Source organism: Brassica napus, chromosome A6 (assembly GCF_020379485.1).
Source record: "Brassica napus cultivar Da-Ae chromosome A6, Da-Ae, whole genome shotgun sequence".
In the NCBI taxonomy this organism is placed as follows: Eukaryota; Viridiplantae; Streptophyta; class Magnoliopsida; order Brassicales; family Brassicaceae; genus Brassica; species Brassica napus.
The window spans coordinates 19744034-19764982 of NC_063439.1; the positions used below are offsets into that span (position 1 = coordinate 19744034).

General features: G+C 34.0%; 2 protein-coding genes across 2 annotated transcripts; both read right to left on the bottom strand.

The window, feature by feature from the left end:
• Nucleotides 1–1825: 1825 nt before the first annotated feature.
• On the bottom strand, nt 1826–5075 carry LOC106347982 (protein DETOXIFICATION 27-like). Its single transcript, XM_013787617.3, has 9 exons — nt 4649–5075; nt 4282–4569; nt 3749–4002; nt 3569–3655; nt 3371–3427; nt 2534–2772; nt 2331–2449; nt 2130–2219; nt 1826–2034 (listed from the first exon to the last, which is right to left on the bottom strand). Exons 1-9 carry the CDS (start codon nt 4925–4927, stop codon nt 1984–1986), a joined length of 1464 nt encoding a protein of 487 aa, XP_013643071.2. The 5' UTR covers nt 4928–5075; the 3' UTR covers nt 1826–1983.
• An 11685-nt stretch (nt 5076–16760) lies between these two features.
• Nucleotides 16761–20484, bottom strand: LOC106347983 (protein DETOXIFICATION 27). The gene is made up of 9 exons (XM_013787618.3): nt 20096–20484; nt 19741–20028; nt 19176–19429; nt 19008–19094; nt 18688–18744; nt 17559–17797; nt 17369–17487; nt 17099–17188; nt 16761–17004 (listed from the first exon to the last, which is right to left on the bottom strand). Exons 1-9 carry the CDS (start codon nt 20363–20365, stop codon nt 16954–16956), a joined length of 1455 nt encoding a protein of 484 aa, XP_013643072.2. The 5' UTR covers nt 20366–20484; the 3' UTR covers nt 16761–16953.
• Between the last annotated feature and the right edge of the window lie 465 nt (nt 20485–20949).

The window sequence follows — 20949 nt, forward strand, 5'->3', positions numbered from 1 at the left end:
CGATTATGTACTTTTTGCAGAAATAGAAAGTGAACGTCTGTTGATGATCATTAATGAAGAACCATGGGACTTCAATGAAGCTAAGGATATAAAAGTCTGGGTGGAAGCATGTAAGGATGAGATCTTCTCTATAGAAAAGAACGATACATGGGATCTTGTTGAGTTGCCCGCAGGTGTGAAGCCAATTGGTTTGAAGTGGGTGTTTAAGATTAAACGGAATGCTGATGGAACCATTAGTAAATACAAAGCCCGGCTAGTAGCTAAAGGATACGTCCAATGACATGGCGTTGATTATGATGAAGTGTTTGCACCGGTGGCTCGCATTGAAACAATTCGATTGATTATAGCTTTGGCTGGATCACACGGCTGGGAAGTACACCACCTTGACGTTAAAACCGCGTTCCTACACGGAGAGCTAAAGGATGAAGTGTTCATTAATCAACCAGAAGGTTTTGTTGTTGCTGGAGAAGAACACAAGGTTTATAAGTTGAAAAAGGCTCTTTATGGACTGCGGCAAGCACCTAGAGCGTGGAATATAAAACTTAATCAGATCCTACGGAGTTTAGGTTTCAGACGATGCTCAAAGGAGCCATCTCTCTACCGAAGGGAAAGCAACCAAGAGATGCTTATTGTAGTAATCTATGTAGACGATCTCTTAGTCACTGGACCTTCGTTAAGAGCTATATTGGATTTTAAACGTGAGATGCAAACAAACTTCGAGATGAGTGACCTCGGGTTATTGACGTATTATCTAGGAATCGAGGTGTTGCAAGGTAAAGATGGGATTGTTCTCAAGCAAGAGAGATACGCTCAAAGGATACTTGAAGAAGCTAAGATGAGTGCTTGTAACTTGACTCATATCCCGATCGAGCAGAATGCAAGTTTCTCTAAGTCGTGTAAAGAAGAAAAGATAGATGAAAGGGAATATCGGCGTACTATAGGGTGTCTTCGATACCTGCTACACACACGACCTGACTTATCTTTCAGTGTGGGTGTACTCAGCCGTTATATGCAGGATCCAAGGATGTCTCACGGTGCTGCATTAAAGCAGATTTTTAGATACCTTCGTGGAACTAGCTCTCTAGGACTACATTATTAACGTGACAAAGGCTTTGATCTCTTGGGATTTAGTGACGCTTCTCATAATGTTGATGTTGATGACGGTAAGAGTACGACTGGACATATATTCTACCTTGGCGAAAGTCCTATAACATGGTGCTCGACAAAACAAGAGCTTGTAGCATTGTCTTCATGTGAAGCCGAGTTTATGGCTGCAACGGAGGCAGCAAAACAGGCGATTTGGTTGCAAGAACTCTTGAGTGAAGCTGTTGGAAAAGAAAGCAAGAGAGTGGTGATTAAGGTCGATAATAAGTCTGCCATAGCATTGAGTAAAAATCCTGTTTTTCATGGCCGTAACAAGCACATTCACAGAAGGTTTCACTTCATAAGAGAATGTGTTGAGAAAGAACAAGTTGAGGTTGAACATATTCCTGGAAGCGAGCAGAGAGCTGACATTCTTACCAAGTCACTTGGAAGATTAAAATTCAAAGAGATGAGAGACCTGATCGGTGTTCAAGATGTGTGTGAAAGTAAGCTCAAGCTTAAGAGGGAGAATGTTGGTTAAGCTTGAATAATACTTGTGATAGAAGTTTTCTTTTCTATATTGTGTTAGATTAGGAAATATGATAATCATAGATGGAATAGGAAATTGTTAGGTCCTATATATATGAATGCATAATGAGATGCATAATGGGTGATTTTATGATTTGTGATTTGTGATTGATTAATAAGAGAAGGACTTCTTATTATTGAGTTTGGGATTCTATATATAGAACATTAGAACCTATGTAATACTTGGACTGACTCTGACTTGGTATACTACATCAGTCTTTTATACCAACATAAGAACATATAGCAGTTTAGAAAAGCAAAAATCTTGCTGCCAAATTATTTAATACACAGATTCAAGCATTACACAAATTTTTATTTTATTGTGTTGGACCATTTGTTAACATGTGCACTGGCTCGTTGTGCCTGCAAAATTTGTAGTAAAAGAACGTCATCAGTAACTACATACTCCCTACACGATCAAAGACAAATAAAAAAACAAATGCAAAATATCAATTTACCTCTTTTTCCCAGTCACATCTCATTGTAATAAAACTTAAGATTATTGTTTGAACTGCGGTACCTCCAAAGATCATACCAGCCCATATTCCCTATAAATGAATAAAATAATAAAACATCAATACAATTAAATACTCCAACCTAATTGGATAAATGATGTCACTAAATAATTAATACTATAAGCGAAAGAAAACGTTTATTACCATGACGCCAAAATTGAAAACCCAACCCATTAAAAATCCAAGTGGGATCCCAATACAATAGTAACATCCCAAATTTATATATGCTACGTAGGATTGCCATCCTGATCCAACCGCAACACCTAAGATGAGTCCGAAAATTAACACAAAACGTTGATACACTATATAAAGATTTTTTCTCAAATTTTTTAAAATGAAAATATTACCAGAAAGAACTGGTTGGACACTGTTAAGAAGGATCGTGAAAGCTAGTAGAATGGAGAGTTTATTGACAGCCATTAAGACCGCTTCACTTGAAGAAAATATCAATGCTATTTGGTTATGGAAAAGCATTATTATCACCCAAAAAGATAATCCAATGATTAATGATTGTGTCACTGATACAATCGTCGCAAGTCTTGCTCCTTTTCCATTACCTGCTCCTAATTCATTTGCCACACGAACACTGCAACATTTAACATAAAAAATAAAAATGTCATGTTGAATTATACATCAATTAAGTATTTGTTAGGTTGTGAATGATTTCATAGACTTCTTTAGCTGTCTTGTCTAACAACTAGTTCACCTTTTTAATTCAGTCGATCTTTTGGTTATGGAAGGACCAGATACCATTAATATGACCTTCTTTTGTTTGTTCATAGTATTAAAATCACATTTTCGAGGTTTAGACTTTAGTGATTGTGCTTCCTAAAAAGAGAGAAATTTCAGCTTGTTGTTGAAACATTATAGTTATTATAATCATATGACTCAGTTGTTCCTAAAGTGTAATTAAACTTCTAATTAAGAATTAATTTCCTTTATTTTTGTGTTAAGCATTATATAACCTTACGTACTCTTACTATTTTGAGTTTTTTTCAGGATTATTCCGAACCACCAAAATTGGAGGATGGGAAAACAGTTCACGATTCATTATAACTTTAAATTTGATGGTCATGTTAACAACCAACCTACAATTAGTTGAATTAAAGTGGACTCAACGGAACCGGATCAAGTTAGATCACAAACCGGTTTAGAAATAAGCAATCGAGAAAATTGGATTTTACCCGGTTGCGGCGAAGAAAGCAAGAGGAATCATATTTTCCCAGCCATTTATCGTCATGCTGCCAAAAAACATTAGTATGTATAACAATGATTATTAAATTATACAAATTTTCGCAACAACCTTAAATGATGCAATAAGGTCATATACGGATTATGTTTGATGACTTCTCCTGCTGGAAAATGTAAAAGAAACGACTTACCATATGGACAAAGAGTCAACAGCTATTCGAGCATTCTGAAGATTCCCAGTCATTATAATTAATATACGATAATACCAGTTTTCCAAACTGCCCCAAAAAGACCAAATATCTACTGTTAGGTAGTTGTGTGGTACAACATTGGTCAATAGTACACATAGACATAGTATAGTAAATTGGTACCAAAGCATGACGCCTGAAGAAGCGGAGAGTTTGACAAACTCCCAAAGTCCGGTGAAAGCTTCGGAGGAGAAGCCGGTCCAAGTGAGTGGACAGCCACCGCAAACGGAGTATGCTAATAGAATAAGAATGTTGACCCACCAAGAGATACTCACCGTAGCCATAGTACCGACGGCACCTAGTTTTAGCCCGTCCACGAACAGCCAACACACTAGAAAGTGAACCACCAGTCCAACTCCAGCCCCAAATGCAGGCACCTAAGGAAAACAAATGATTGTTCCGTTCGTTTGCGTTAACATTCAAGATGTATTATTTTATAAATAACTAATCCACGATCTTGTACCATATAATAAGCAGAATTAATTTGTCACTTGCAAGTGTATATGTTCAACGCAAATACAAGGAAGCATTAGGTTAGATATTTGCGATCTGCAGTAATATATTAGTAAAAACTGAAAATAATATTTGTTAATTTTCTTGTCATCTAAACGCAACTTAAACTAATTATTTTTAAAACAATCAGATCGATTACTTACGTGACTTTTGAGCTGGCACTGGAGGAAACGCTGGAGCGGAAAAGACAAACAGAAGGCGAAATGAAGAGGGATGACCCAAACGGACACGACACCGGAGAGCTCGGCTATATCGTTCGGTTGCCCCAACAATTTGAGAACCGGAGTTGTGAAAAGATAAGTCGGTAACAACAACATACAACAAACGAAGAGAACAATCCAAGAACGCTGCATATAAACTCCCAACATGTGATACTTCTTTGCTCCAAACGCTTGTCCACACAATGTTTCCAACGCACTCGCCATTCCAAGCTGCACCGCGTTCATGTTAGGTATTGTCATATCAGAAAATATAATAATGATTAGTATTACAATTAAATAAGTATCATACAAAGAGGCCGAAGTTGAAGCCAACAACGACGTTATAAACGATGGAGATTGCAGCTAGCTCGAGATCTCCGAGATGACCAGCGAATGCTTGAGTTATTACAAGCGTCGAATATGTCGTTATACGAGTGAACATTGCCGGAGCAACGATTTGCCATAGCTTCTTTGTTTCAACCCAAAGTTTCTTCCTCAATCCTCCACCGTTTTCCTCTATCGTGCGAGGACTTTCCAACAGTGGAACTCTCGACTCCGATTCATCTTCTTCTCGTCCTCTTCCTCTCATCGCTAGTTGTTATTATATGTTTTATTCTTTCGGGATGAAATGTGTAAGAGGTTGTAACTAAAGCTGGAGACAAGAGCAAAGTAGCGTGTGTGTGTGATTTGATTTTTCCTATAAATATATAAAACGATGTGACTACCTCCTTTTGATTTGGTTTTAGAATTAAGGAATTTCTAAATATATATAAGCTTTGTGGGGACTGTTATTTTTGGGGAATTTTGATGTTATACATTGTTGGTAACATTATTCATAAGGAAAGATTTTTACTTGTTACAAGATATATACTTAAAAGGAAAAAATAAATAAAAGATGTTAGCGGTGGTATTTGAACCATTAAGGGTGTCAAGAGGGACAATTCACCAACAGAACTACTGAATTTACCTGTCTTTTGTGAGCAAAAGAGAGTTTTTAGAGATTTAACGGGTGTCAGATGACACTCCATCTCCTTACATAGATCCGCCACTATGTACACTTTCGCTAAAAGAGAAATTTTCAAAAATATATTTTTTATTTAGAGACAAATGATTCTTATACTCTTGTTCTATATATATAATAAATAATTATTTAAACAGATAAAAAATAAAAAAAAATTAAATAAAAATATATTTTATTTTATATTTTCAAATATACTTTTTCAAATTTGAACTTTTTATATTTTTTATATTTTTTGAAATTTTTGTTTCGGATTTTTTTTTGAAATTCGAAAAAATTAAACTATTTTTAAAAAGATTTTTAATTTTTAAGTATTATTTATATATTTATTAAAATTCTAAATTTCACATTCAAAAAACTTTACCCCCACCTCTCAACTCTAAACCCTAAGGCTAAATTAGTTTACCATAAGGTTATAAATGTGTTTTTCATATTTAAAAATAAAAGTAAAAATGATTAAGGTAAATATGAAAAATGAAATTAGGAATGTAGTATTTTTAACAATTTCTCGTAATTTTTTCTAGGAGAGACTGGATTTCAAAGTATTTTACTTTTTTATTTTTTGATAACTTCGAGTATTAAATTGTAGAGTTTTGCGAAATTGATATATTCAAACATACATGCAAACATGAGAAATGGATGGGACATTTTTTTTTATCAAGAAAAGATAAATGGATGGAAGAAAATGGTAAAACCCGTTCGTCAAAAAAAAAAAAGGTAAAACCCGAGCTGTGCTTGTGTGTCATTTTGTTTCTGTTGCATCTCTCTGTCTCTGCTTAAACTAAAATAACTTCACAAAATGTATTTATTTATTTATTATTATTTTTTTTTCACAAAATGTATTTATAAAGGAACGTAACCAGAAATAAGATAAAACAAACTTGAGTTCAACCAAAAGAATGAAGACAAAAAAAGTCTGCCATCATGAGAAATTTCACTATATGACGACAGCAGATAAACCTAATTTTTATTTCTCGTGAAGTATTAACGCAAGCTACGTAACACTTGTTTAATATTGAATATGCACATTTTTTTAAAATATGCACATATTTTACAACAATATTGCATGTTGGGAGTTTATAACATTTTTGTATCACTTTTTAATAATTATTATATTTGTAAGCTTATAAGATTTTTTTGTAAACTTATAACCCGAAACAATGTTGTGTACTATATATATTTTCTCTGTCCCATAATATTAAGATGTTTTGTTTATAAGATGTTTTACATTATAGTTAGAATATATTATAATATAGCAAAATATTTAGGCGGTAGATTATTGATTAGGCATAGATTAATTTTTAAAAAGTTTCTTTAAAAAAGGTTGTGTCATTTAAATCAGATTTGCCTACTAGACGGATGAATCATTGTATAATAGATTAGATTAGATTTTTTTGTTTTAATAATGTGGATTAACTAAATCCGGGTACAAATATAACGATAGCACCAATATAATTTATATATTGGATGTCTTAGCCTGTTATTAAATAGCTCAAACAACTTGTTGGGTCCAATTACAGATAATATACATAAATAAATCGTGGAAAAGAAGTACTGGCTCAACTAACGTAAATATTAATGCAAACAGAACACAATAAATTCGTAATATCAGACAGAAGTTGGATAGAAATCAATAAAAACTCGGTTTTTATATTTTACCAAATAAAACACGTGGCTTTTATTCTTCTAATACGTGGAATCACTAGTGACACAAGTGTATGACATGAATGAACAAGGGTTGAAAGAAAGAAAGAGCGTAAATAGATAGGTAGATAAGCCGATGGGAATCGTAGCGGGCTCTCTAGCAGCGTGGATATGCTGATCTCTCTGGTGCGCAAGGAACCACCTCGTCTTTGAAAAACGGAGTTTTTCCCCTAAAGAAACAATCCAGAAAGCCATCTCTGATGCAAGGGAATGGATGATGGCTCAATCCCCCTCAAAATCAAATCCATCGATGCTTTTGATCGGAGTTGAACCAAACCTTAAAAGACTCGATCTATGCTCGATCTTCAGCGTGGAATTCATCAACGGGCGAAGCAGGATTTGGTTGGATCATAGATAATCTGGTCTCGACTTCTCAACATGCAGCAACAGCGACTTTCGTCCCATCGCCTCTTATGGCAGAAACATTGGCAGTACTCTCAGCCATAACCTTTGCCTTCTTTCACAGTTTAGAAGCCATCTCGATACTTTTAGACTCTCAAACCCTCATCAATACAATCAACAAGAAGGAGAGAAAGCTTGAGATCTATGGCGCACTAAATGACATTTACCTTCTGTCTTTGTCCTTTAAATCTATTTCCTTTAGTTTTATTCCTAAATCGACAAATGTTAGGGCCGACCAAATTGCAAAACAAGTCCTTTGGGCCTTGAACCCAATTTAAGTTTCTTTGAATGAAAATTATGGTTTGAACAAAAAAAAGATAGATAGGCCGACATTTGGTATTGGTCGGGTTTGTTTTGTTCAGATGTCCTTTTTTTAGTTTGTATGCTTCTTGTAGATCTAGATTTGAAGATCAAGGATTTGGTGTTGAGTTTTATCGGTGGTCCAATCCTTGGCGTTGGTCAGTCAGTCGGTCATGTTCTTGTTTGATTGTTGGCCAATGGGTTGGTCGATGCCTAGGATGGTTCGGGGGTCTGCGATGGCGGGTTATACGGCTCTGTTTGTGTCACCTCTGCTCTGATTCTGTCTGCATGTGGTTTTGTTTGCTTCTTGTGGCGGATCTACCCGTGGAGGAAAGTTGTGCTTATCCTTGTTTCTCTTGCAACAGGTCAATCTGGAGAAGTGTTCGTTGTTCTGATCTGGATTTGTTTTCTCCGACTCGTCTACAAGGATTTAGAGATGTGGCTCTTTGCACATAGCGTGGAGGTTTGATTGTTAAAAAGTTGGGTTTCATCATCCTCTGGGGTTTGTGATCTACAGTTTCTCTTGGCTCGTCTAGTGAAAAGTCAGAGCAGTATAATGAGAAGTCGTTCTTTCCCAAATATGGTTCACTCTTTGGTGTGCGCTTATTTCTTCTGTCCTCGTCTGGTATATCCAGTCACTTTGGGTGTCTTGTTGAATTGATCTAATGTCTATGATTGGATTCTCTTTTAACTTTTGTTAATTATGATTTGTTTAAATTTCCAGAGAATTTGTTCAATTATGCCGGCTTTTATCTCCAGAGTATGATTTTGTGTACTCTTGGCTTTAGTCTCTAGGAGTTTAATAACTCGCTAGCTTTGTTTGTGTATCACGTGTAAGTCATGGATTTTCATCAATGAAATGGAATGTTTCAAAAGGGACTAGATTTTGATCCGTGCAACCGAGCGGGTGTTTGTTTTCACTTTTCTATACATAAATTATTGTTTTTAAACATTAGTGGTATATATTTTTAACGTTAATCATATATTTAAATGTTTATATAACTATTTTTAAATACAATAATTTTATAATTTACATGTTATAATTAGTCAATTGTTTAAAATCGTATGTATTTTTACTTCTTATTATATATTTATCTTATTGTATTTGCATTTAGCTATTAAGCAAATTAATATATTCATGAGAAAACATATTTGAAAATTATTTTGTATTTAATTTATGCTAAATTATGATCCGTGTTTAAAAATCGTATTTCTTTTTACTAATATTTTTTATGCTTATGAATTTTAGATAATATATTATTGTATATACAAAAGTCTAAGATATATTCATTTTTAGACATGTATTATATGGTTTGCTAATTTTAAGCCATTCTATCATCATATTATATTTTTAAAATAAATAATTTATATTTATGAAAATAAAATTTAGAAATTTATCAATTGAATATACTTTTATCATATTTTTTAAGTATAATAATTATATTTTAACATGATCATGACTATAAATTAGATAAAATATGATATACTTTATTTATTTTTTTCATTTTATAAACGATAACTTAAAATACATTAAATTATTGTTAAAATATTTTACACAGATTTATTAGAATTTTTAAAATGTAATATATAAATATATATTATATTTAAAATGAAAATATATTATGATTAAAGTAGTTACAAATATTTTATATTATAAGCTTTAAAGAAATACATGTTAATTTTTATACATGTATTATACAGTCTGCTAATGTTAACCCATCTTACCAACATATTAGATTTTATTTTTGAACATAAATATTTTATACCTACGAAAAGAAAATATATAATATATATAAATTTAATACAATTTTATTATATTTAGCTCAATATAATAATTTTCTTTTAATATGATTGATTATGATTACATAATATATAAAATATGACAGATTTTTTATTTTTCATTTTATAAACGATTACTGAATTTATTAATGTATAATAATATTTCAAACTAATTTCAAAATTAGTGAAAATATTTAAATATAATTTCGAAAATAAAGATCTTGTAAAAATCTTTTAAAACAGAATTGTTAGAATTTTAAAATAAATATATTTATATTTAAAATAAAAAGATATCAAAAGATATCTATCTTATTAAAACTGAAGTACAAAATGAGATTGTTTGGAAACATGTATATGAGTTTAAAAAATAAGAGTGTTTGGTAACATGGATTGTAGTCTTTTAAAAAAATATTACTTTTGTTTGGAAATGAAGATAGTATTATTAAGCAAAAAAGAAATGGGCTTATATTATTAAGGAAAATTGAAAGTCCATCATATTATAAGAAACTATCTATTTGGATCAGTTTTAAAATGAGTCAAATCATTTAAACTTTTTTTTCTAAACTAACCATAAAACAAAATTTAAACTTTATATACATATTTCAAATCAAAATAATAATTTAAAATTGATTTATATCATAAATTAATTGAAAAATATACATATATTCAAAAATATACATATATTCAAAAATAAATTTTTACTAAACTATTTTTCAATAACCATTACTTTTGTTTGAAAATAAGGATAGTATTATTAAGCAAAAAAGTAATGGGCTTATGTTATTAAGAAAAATTGAAAGTCCATCATATTATAAGAAACTATCTATTTGAGCCAGTTTTAAAATGAGTCAATCTAATTGCCTAAGTGGGGGTTATTGGTTGGTGTATTTTGATGGATTTGAAAATCCAAACTAAATCTAGTGTTATTGGTTCTATGATTTTAAAATATGTATTGAAATCATGTGTTATTCGTTTAATGATTCATAAATTCTAATTCAAATCAAGTGTTATTCGTTTAATGATTCAAAAATTCTAATTCAAATCAAGTGTTATTCAATCATACGAAATTATTAATAGATTTGATTTCATAATGTATTTGAATGGATTTGCATGGATTTCTTTGTGAAAAATACAAAGGCCCAAATCCGAAGGAAAACCTCCGGATTTGTAAATACTAATCCGAGAAAATTTGAAAATTTGTATATTTTACTTGGATTTATAAATACTATATGAATTTCTAAATCAATAAAAATACATAAACCAATAACACCTCCTAAAACTTTTTTTTCTAACTAACCATAAAACAAAATTTAAACTTTATATACATATTTCAAATCAAAATAATAATTCAAAATTGATTTATATCATAAATTGATTGAAAAATATACATATATTCAAAAATGAATTTTTACTAAACTATTTTTCAATAACCATTATAAAAAATGTTGTCAACATATATATAAGAAAAATACAATACAAAGCCCAATTTGAAATACCAACTCAAATTATGGTTTTTATATTTCATATTAAGTTTTAAAAATATAATATATATAATTATTTATATGATGGTACATATAAAATACGATTAATTATATGATGACAATATAAGATACATAATAATGACTAGGGATGGGCTTTCGGTTACCCATACGAGTTTGGTTCTGATCGATATGCGTTTCAGATTTCCGGGGTCAAAGATTTCAATCCTATTAGGATGTTTCTAGATTTTGGTTTGAGTGTGATTCAGACCTTTGCGGGTTTGGTTCGAGTTTGGATCCATTTAAATTATTTTTAAAGTTTTAAATCATTATATATTTTAAATTTATCAAAATCTATAAATAAAATAATATATTTCCTATAAATTTAAATAACATATGTCAGAATACCTAAGCTTAACATATCAATTGGCTTGATTTAAAATTTTTGGATACAAAATCAATAATTATTTTAAGTATTTGTGGTGATTTGAGTGTACCTTAACTATTTCAGATATTTACTTTTGACTGTCTATATATATTTTCAAGTATTTAAACCAATTTAAAAGTATCATTCTTGATGTTTTATATACGTTAAATCTAAAAATAATTAATATATATAAGTATATAAATATATTTTTAGATAAATTCGGGTATCCGAATACTTCGGTTCAGATCAGATTTGGATCTCTAAATATCAAAACTTTGAATATTTAATCAATTTATGTTCGGGTTTGGTACTATATTTTCGGATCGGTATCGGTTCTGTTCCTCGGATTCATTTTGCCAAACTCTAATAATTACATGAAAAACAAATATCAACATATTTTTCAAAATATACATCCGCGCAGACGCGCAGATTAAATATTAACATATTTTTCAAAATATTTTGCTATCAATTTTGGTTCAAGTTTGGTATTACACTTTCAGATCAAGATCGGTTTCGTTCTTCAGATTTTGTTTTTTTCAAGCACTATTATTAACATAAAAAACAAGTAGCAAAATATTTTTGAAAAATACACCCGCGCGGGTGCGCGGGTCAAAATCTAGTTATGATTAAAGTATTTTAAAAATTTTATGTATTATTAGTTTTAATAAAATACATTTAATAAGATTTCTAAGTAATGGTCCAAATTAAAAAAATCATATATAAAAGAAATCATGACTTCTATTTAATATATAAAATAGGCCCGCATTTTTGTCAGCTGTATATTTGGAGCGCCTATATAAAATATTGGGCTTGTTTGTGAGATAACAAACTAAGTCCCACATTGGAGAATTAGATAAAGAATGTCTAATATATAAAGAGATGTCCAACTCTAATAGTACGAGGCCTTTTGGGATGAAAACCAAAAGTAAAACCATGCGGGCCAGCCTCTAAGGCCCAAAGTGGACAATATCGTACTAATAAGATAAGATAGAGTTGGACACGGGATTTCACAATCCCAACAATTGGTATCAGAGCGGTTGACGAGAAATCTGCAAGAAGACCGAAATACCCTTCGAGAGATGAATGGTATCCTATGAGTTAGGAATGAGAGGTGTGTGGCAGAAATCAAGTCAGAAGATCCTGGAAGTCAGTTGTGGGACACGAGATGAATGTGATACTTAGTTTGAGGGGGAGAATGTGAGATAACAAACTAAGTCCCACATTGGAGAATTAGATAAAGAATGTCTAATATATAAAGAGATGTCCAACTCTAATAGTACGAGGCCTTTTGGGATGAAAACCAAAAGTAAAACCATGCGGGCCAGCCTCTAAGGCCCAAAGTGGACAATATCGTACTAATAAGATAAGATAGAGTTATACACAAACCTAACCTAGATAGAAACTTCCTTTTCCTATTTCTAGGTTTCCTTATTGTGTTTATCTTAACATATTAAACATCTAATAATATGTTAAGTTTCCACAAGCTTGGAATTATCCAACATTCACCCCCTTAATTCCAACTTGAATTAGGGAGATCAATTTCTTGAACTCCGATTAAGCTCCTCATTTGCTTGAACTTAATCATCAAGTAATCATCATCCACCACACCACGGTGTACGAATCCACTCATTGGATTCACATCTTTCTCAAGGTTAGACCGGATGCTCTCCTTGCTTCCGTACCGCTTCTTCTTAGAATCGGCCCAGTTCTTGTAGAACCTTCTCATGACCTCTTCACTTAAGTTGCGATGAGTCTTGTGGCTGAAGCTCACTGCGATGATAACTCTGGTCACATCCGCCATCTTGCGTACGTGAGCTCTGGGAAGGATGTTGGCCTTCTGCTCAACACCCAACTGATTTATCTCTGGTTCATCTTCAGCCTTTGAGAACCTTGACTCCATTGGTACGTGCGTTGTGTCACACGCTTCCACCTTTGTGTCACACACTCCTCCGTGAGTCGTGTTACACACTCCTACGTGAGTCGTGTTACACACTTCCATCTTTGTGTCACACAGGATTCCTTGAGTCGTGTTGCACACTCCTATGTGAGTCGTGTTACACACTTCCATCTTTGTGTCACACATGATTCCTTGAGCATACCTCTCTTGCTTTATTCTGATTCCGTCTGCTCCTTGAATCACCTCTATGCCAAGGTAGTACGTTAGCTTACCTAAATCTGACATCTCGAACTTCTTAGACATCTCCTCCTTGAATTGCCTAATCATCTTAAGCGAAGTTCCTGTCACAAATAGATCATCAACGTAGATGGCTATGATCAAGACGTCTCCTCCTTCAGTCTTGCAGTACACTGATGGTTCCTTCGTGCACTTCTCAAATCTCATCTCCTTGAGAACCTGATCAAGTTTCACACTCCATGCTCTGGGTGCCTGGCGTAACACATGCAACGTCTTGTGTAACACACACACTCGATCTTCTTCTCTTTTCTTCTCAGAACCAGTCGGTCTATCTACAAGCTCCCATATCTTGTTTCTTGTGATAGACTCCAACTCGTCTTCCATAGCTTCAACCCAATCTTCTTCACATGATAGGTTGAACTCATCTGAGGCAATCTCTCCTCCTCTATCGGTGCATCCTAGATTGAACACATCTGAGGCAACCTCTCCTCCTCTATTGGTGCAACCTAGATTGAACATAGCTGAGGCAAACTGTCCTCCTCTATCGGTGTGAGATCTTTTGAACCGATAGAATGCCTCACGATTATCTGCTGGCGTTGGTGGTGCGATTCGTTCACACATATCTCCAAGCAATAATCTCCCTGGCTTTGATGTACAAACCATGGCCTTAGTCGGGAATGAATGTCTGATCTGCTTCCCTGCGAAACATGTGTCACACACGCCTTCTTCGTGTGTTACACTCGGGAATGAGTGTCTTGTTTGCTTCCCTGCGAGACATATGTCACACACGCCTTCTTCGTGTATTACACTCTGCATTCCTACAACCATCTCCTTCCTTACCATGTTGTTCATCACTCCATAGCATATATGTCCTTGTCGAGCATGCCACCTCCATGTAGCATCATCGTCCCTGACATGTAAACATTCCGGGTAGCTTATCTCCATAGGGGTCTTGTAGAGACGGTTTGGAGATCTTGTCACACGAACTAGCAACCTTCCATGCGAATCTGTGAGCGTTAAGTAGACATCTTTCATGTTAACCTCACATCCGTTCTCTGTTGCTTGCCCAAGACTCAATATATTGTGCTTCAGATCGGGTATGTAGTATATGTCCTTGAGTGCCTTCTTCTCTCCAGTCTTGCACACAAAAGTAACCACACCCTTTCCTACAATGTCAACACACGATCCATCACCAAACTTCACCTTCCCTTTGGTGTTGAGATTCAAACTCGAAAAGAACTCCTTATTCCCTGTCATGTGATTGCTCGCTCCATTATCCAAATACCAGACACTTGCATCGCCTTTGTTGATATCAAGATTCTTTGGAATCACCTTATCTTCGTTCAAAAACACCTCCTCGTGTACATAGAGTGCATCGGCCTCTTCTGTCTCGTTTAGGTTGGTTTCTTGATCCTTCTCTGACTTCTCAGGACAAACAGTTGCGTAGTGACCAGGCTTGTCACATCTCCAACATATCAGCTTTGAACGATTCTTCTTCGAGTTGTTATCTTCGGTGTGTGACGAACGGTTTTGGTTGTGTGACCTACCTCGACCTCTGCCTCTACCGTTCCGTCCTCTTCCTCTACCACGGGAATTCTCATAGCCCTTCTGACTATGCTCTTCATTGTTCGAAAACATTAGCTTCCCTTGGTCTTCTTTCTGAGTTTCTTCTCCTACACGCTCCTCGTACGCCTTAAGCCTTCCAACTATGTCTTCAAACCCCGTCGAGTTGAGATCTAGGACTTGCTCAAGTGATGCTACGATCTGGATATACTTGTGTCTTGGAAGACCCTTCAAGAACTTCTTGACCATCTTGGATTCTTCTATGTTTTCTCCCAATGAGGTTGCTTTGGATGATAGGCCCGATATCTTCCCCGCGAAGTCATCGACTGTATCTGCATCATCCATCTTCAACCTATCAAACTCTGTCATCAACGTCTGAAGTCTCGCCTCCCTTACACGATCAGCTCCTAGGTGTCGTGACTTGATGGCGTTCCAGATCTCTTTTGATGCGGTTTGTTCTCCCACCTGGAGAATCAAAGTCTCTGGAACAGATTGAAACAAAAGAGCTATCGCAACATCGTTCTTCTTTTGATCATCTGAACCGGGTTCGATTGTGTCCCACACTTCATGAACACGTAGTAGAACCTTCATCCTCATCGACCAAACTGTGTAGTTTGTCGATGACAACATCGGACATTGGATGGATGTAGATCCAAAGTCCTTCGTGCGTGGAGCTCTAGTCACGTCAGCCATCTTGCCGTCGCGATCTCTTGTTCACAAGCACCAGGATCTTAAGCTACAACTTAAGCTTAGATCGAGTCTCAAACCTGAGGCTCTGATACCAATTCAGATCTCTTAGAAACACAAAGAATTATAAGAACAACTTTTCTTATTAGCTTTAGAAACTACTCAAAACTAAAGCTCTCAATATGTTTCTCTTAGATCATATGGAACACCTCTCCATTAGACCTATATTTATATGAAAGACAATTCCCTTTAACATGTGGGATATGGAAAACACAAACCTAACCTAGATAGAAACTTCCTTTTCCTATTTCTAGGTTTCCTTATTGTGTTTATCTTAACATATTAAACATCTAATAATATGTTAAGTTTCCACAAGCTTGGAATTATCCAACATTGTTCTGTTAATTTAAACAGACCCGTATCTTTACGTAGTTTTAAAAACAAACCAGTATGTAATCTGCTTATTTTCTTGGTCTGATAGTCACTAAGTGATCATGTTTTCACAGAGTTAATACGGCACTGGGGTGGCTTCATATCATTCTCCCTTTGGTTGGCCGAGGATGGAGGAACACTTTGCGAAGTATGGTAACGTAAGCTGTTTATAATCATGTGTTGGTCTTCTTTTTTGGGGTTCTAAGTTGTTCTTTATCTATTTGCGGGTTCAAAGTTCTTTTAACCTTTCAAACAGCCAATAATTTTCTGTAGCTATTTTCCAAACTAACAGCTATAAATGTTTTAAGAAATAAAATGATACTCCCTATATTCCTAAATATAAAATGTTTAGATGAAAACACACAATTAAGAAAATTATTATTTTTATTTAAAAAGTATCATTAAAATTATAAATTGAAAGTATTCAACAAATTATAAAATAAACTATTAAATATGATTGGTTATACCATTTTTAATAAAGTAAATGTTATTTAGAAAAAATAAAAATATCTTATATATTGGAATATCAAAATTCTTTAAAATATAGTACATTTAGGAACATAATGAGTATTTTTTTGTAGTAACTGCAGAGAGCAACTTAATAGTTGAAACGCTTTCTAGGTACATTTTGCTAACATGATTTTCAAAATTTAAGATACACAACCAAGTCGAAAAATTATTGTGTGAAACTTCATTTGATTATGTTGGACCATTTGTTAACACGCGTATTTGCCTTTTGCGCCTGCAAATTTGAATTTAAAATCGTTATCAAAAATTTGAATTCCTCTAATGAATGAGAGACGAGCATAAAACTATATACAAGATTTTAAATTTACCTCCTTTTCCCAATCACATCTCATCGTGATAAAAGCTAAGATCATTGTCTGGACTGCGGTTCCTCCAAAAATCATACCAGCCCAAATACCCTATAGAAATACAAAACATCATACTGTTAGTCTGAAACAAAATATTTGGTGGAATTAGCGAAAAAAAAAACAAAAAAAAAACAAAATATTTAGTGACCTAAATCTATTTTTTTTTGTGCACACCTAAATCTATATAAATGTAAGTAAATCAATATAAGGACGAAGGAGAAATGTAATTACCATGACACCGAAGTTAAAAACCCAGCCCATTACAAACCCAAATGGAACCCCGATGCAGTAATAACATCCCAAGTTTATATAAGCCACGTATGATTGCCAGCCCGATCCAACCGCAACACCTAATCAAAAATGAAAAGTCAACATAAAAATCATTGACTTTATATATGAAATAAATAATTTTGTGACGTACCGGAAAGAACCGGTTGGACGCTGTTTAGAAGAACTGTGAAAGCTAGCAGAATTGAGAGTTTATTAACGGCCATTAAGACTTCTTCGCTTGAAGAGAAGATCCAAGCGATTTGGTTATGGAAAAGCATTATGATCACCCAAAAAAATAATCCGATGATTAAAGACTGTGTCACTGATACAATCGTCGCAAACCTTGCTCCTCTCCCGTTGCCTGCTCCTAGTTCGTTTGCCACACGTACACTGCAATCGTTGATGTATCATGAGCCAAACGTAGATGATTGTTTTTCTATAGCCTTTATTCAATCAGGTTTCTAATTAAAAGTGTAACGACAGTTATTTCCTACAATACATGTAATGTAATTGTCAGGCTAGCTAGTCTAGTGGCCTACTTAATAGTACACTTGAATCTGCCCCCACAGAACTAAAAAACAAGTGAACAACGAGAAGCTATAGATCAGGTAACATATACGAAGGAGAAAAAAATTAAAATTTGTGTACTCGTACTGTCTTATTCATCATACAAAACGACAAGTTGGCAAAAAGAATCAAACAAACTACGGAAGAAGGTAGAAGAAGCCAGAAGGATGTAGCCCAAAATGCCAATATTAGGTTTGAATTTCATATTTTTCAGAAAATAATAATGTTCTATGCAAAAAGTATCCTATTCCTTCCTTGTATTAGAAGATGTGTAGTGTAATGTTTTGAGAATAATGGCTTGAAAACAAAAGAGAGGAAGGTGTTTGATGTTTTCTTGCGAATCATGTTCATGAAATCATGAATAACCTAACTAACAGTAAAATCGTATACTTGCCAAAATGTACATTAACTGCGAACCAGAAAGCAGAAACGCATTTAAGATTCATAGCTTATACTAAATACCATTTAATCAAACGCATTTTTGTAAAATCCTTTTCAGATGTAGTTGAAAAAGAAGAGACGCCACGTTTTTCACGAACCCTAAATGTTATCTAATAATTCCATTACCACCTTATAATTTTACGGGCCCGTTGTAACAGCCAGATGCTTTGCTTTATATGCCATTATAAAGTGGGTTAAACCGACCAGATCTAGTAGACCATATTCGTAAGTCGGTATAGAAGTTAGCAAGTGGAGAAGAAAGTCTTATTTACCCGGTTCCGGCGAAGAAAGCGATAGGAATCATCATCTCCCATCCATTTATCGACATGCTGCCAAAAGTTTTGTTTCACAAGTTAAAGTTGGTCATACATAAAATAATTACAAAATAAAAATATACAGTTGTTTAGAAAGAATTAAATAAGTCAATTATAAGTTAATGACCTTTCAGCAACAACCAAAAGTAGACGTGCAAAACGATGCGATAAGATTATATGATTGATATGGCTTTTTCTTCTATTATTATATAGTGAAAAAACAACTTAGATATAAACAAAACAAAGAAAACGTATGAGGTAAAGAAACGACGACTTACCAAATAGACAAAGAGTCAACAGCTATTCGAGCATTATCAAGATTTCCAGTCATTATTATCAAAATTCGATAATACCAATTCTCCAAACTGTCCAAAAACATATATCTACCGTTAGAAACTATGTGGGCTCATTGTAAAAAGCCACAAAATTGATATATATATAGGTACCAAAGCATGACGCCGGAAGAAGCAGAGAGTTTGAGAAACTCCCAAAGCCCGGTGAAGGCTTCGGAGGAGAAGCCGGTCCAAGTGAGTGGACAGCCGCCACACACGGAGTAACCTAAAGTAATAAGAACGTTGACCCACCAAGAGATACTAACCGTAGCCATAGTTCCCACGACTCCGAGTTTAAGTCCATCAACGAACAACCAGCACACTAAAAAGTGAACGACCAATGCAATCGCAGACGCAATCGCAGTCACCTAAATAGACCCACAAACAAATGAAGACTTTGTCATCCAAGAAAGACTATTATAAATAACTATAGTTGCTTCTTGCCTTTGTACTAAACATTCTTTTGTGATAAACTTGTATAAGCATACATAGGTACTTTCTCTATTGCAATGTAAATGTCTTTTTAGTATTTTAAACACACACACACACACGTACGTGTATATTAGGTATCTGAGCTGAATGTTGCGTAGAGAATTCAAAAACATGACTAGTATTTTTGCCAGAAAAAAATAAAAATCCTAAAGAAATATTTGTGTAAAACAATATCGATATTACGTACCTGGTTTTTGAGCTGGCACTGGAGGAAACGTTGAAGTGGGAAAGACAAAGCGAAAGCGAAATGAAGAGGGATGACCCAAACGGAGACGACACCAGAAAGCTCAGCGATATCATCAGGCTGACCGAGAAATTTGAGAACCGGAGTTGTGAAAAGATAAGTCGGTAATAACAAAATACAACAAAAGAAGAGAACAATCCAAGAACGTTGCATATAAACTCCCAACATGTGATATTTCTTTGCTCCAAACGCTTGTCCACACAACGTTTCCAACGCACTCGCCATTCCAAGCTGCACCACGTTCATATTATGTTTCCTCATCTTAAATTAAAGGAATAAGCAAAAAATGAAAACGTACCAAGAGGCCGAAGTTGAAGCCGACGACGACGTTATTAACGATTGATATAGCGGCGAGTTCGAGATCCCCGAGATGACCAGCGAAGGCTTGAGTTATTACAAGCATAGAATATGTCGTAATACGAGTGAATATCGCAGGACCAACGATTTGCCATAGCTTCTTTGTCTCAACCCAAACTCTTCTCTTCAATCCTCCACCGTCTTCCTCCGCCGTTTCATGGCTCTTCAACAACGGAATCCTCGACTCTGGATCTCCTCCTTTTCCTCTCATCGTTATACTCTTATATTTTCTTCCCTCTCTTCTCTTTACTTTTTCTTTGTTTTTGGAAGATTGTATAAATAGAAAAAGAAAGGAGAGAAAAGAAAGGTGAAGACTAGAAAGATAAGTAGTGTCTGAATTGGCTTTTCCAATGTATATACTTATAAAACGATTGGTCTTCTTCTACTGTCTAATTTAAAATTCCAAAATATTTAATTTGATATTAAAATTCCAATATTTAATTTGATACTAAAATTTAAATATTTAATTTGATTTTAAGTTTGATGAATTTAAAAATATTTGTGTCATTCCATCATAACGGATTCCAAATGTTGACTTTGCCAAATATATGCAGAAAAACATGTACACGATACTTGCTTAATTATAGCTTACTTCTTTATTTTTATCTTTGCCACGGTCTGCCGCTTATTTTATAAGTATAAAAATTAATTCAAAGAATTTGAACTATGTTTAATACAAATATTTATAGCATCTTCGACTCATTGCTAATTTCACTTCTATAATAGCATGTAAGGATAAAATTGCTCTAATTTACCTCTATTTCTTCATTTATAATAGAGATCTCTATTTTTTTC

Coding starts and splice junctions, on each gene's coding strand:
- LOC106347982 (XM_013787617.3), bottom strand. CDS start 4,927: ATGAGAGGAAGAGGACGAGAAGAAGATGAATCGGAGTCGAGAGTTCCA. Junction 2,773..3,370: donor GCTTTCTTCGCCGCAACCGG/GTAAAATCCAAT, acceptor TAAATGTTGCAG/TGTTCGTGTGGCAAATGAAT. Junction 2,035..2,129: donor GATGTGACTGGGAAAAAGAG/GTAAATTGATAT, acceptor CAAATTTTGCAG/GCACAACGAGCCAGTGCACA.
- LOC106347983 (XM_013787618.3), bottom strand. CDS start 20,365: ATGAGAGGAAAAGGAGGAGATCCAGAGTCGAGGATTCCGTTGTTGAAG. Junction 17,798..18,687: donor GCTTTCTTCGCCGGAACCGG/GTAAATAAGACT, acceptor CAACGATTGCAG/TGTACGTGTGGCAAACGAAC. Junction 17,189..17,368: donor TTTTTAACTTCGGTGTCATG/GTAATTACATTT, acceptor GTATTTCTATAG/GGTATTTGGGCTGGTATGAT.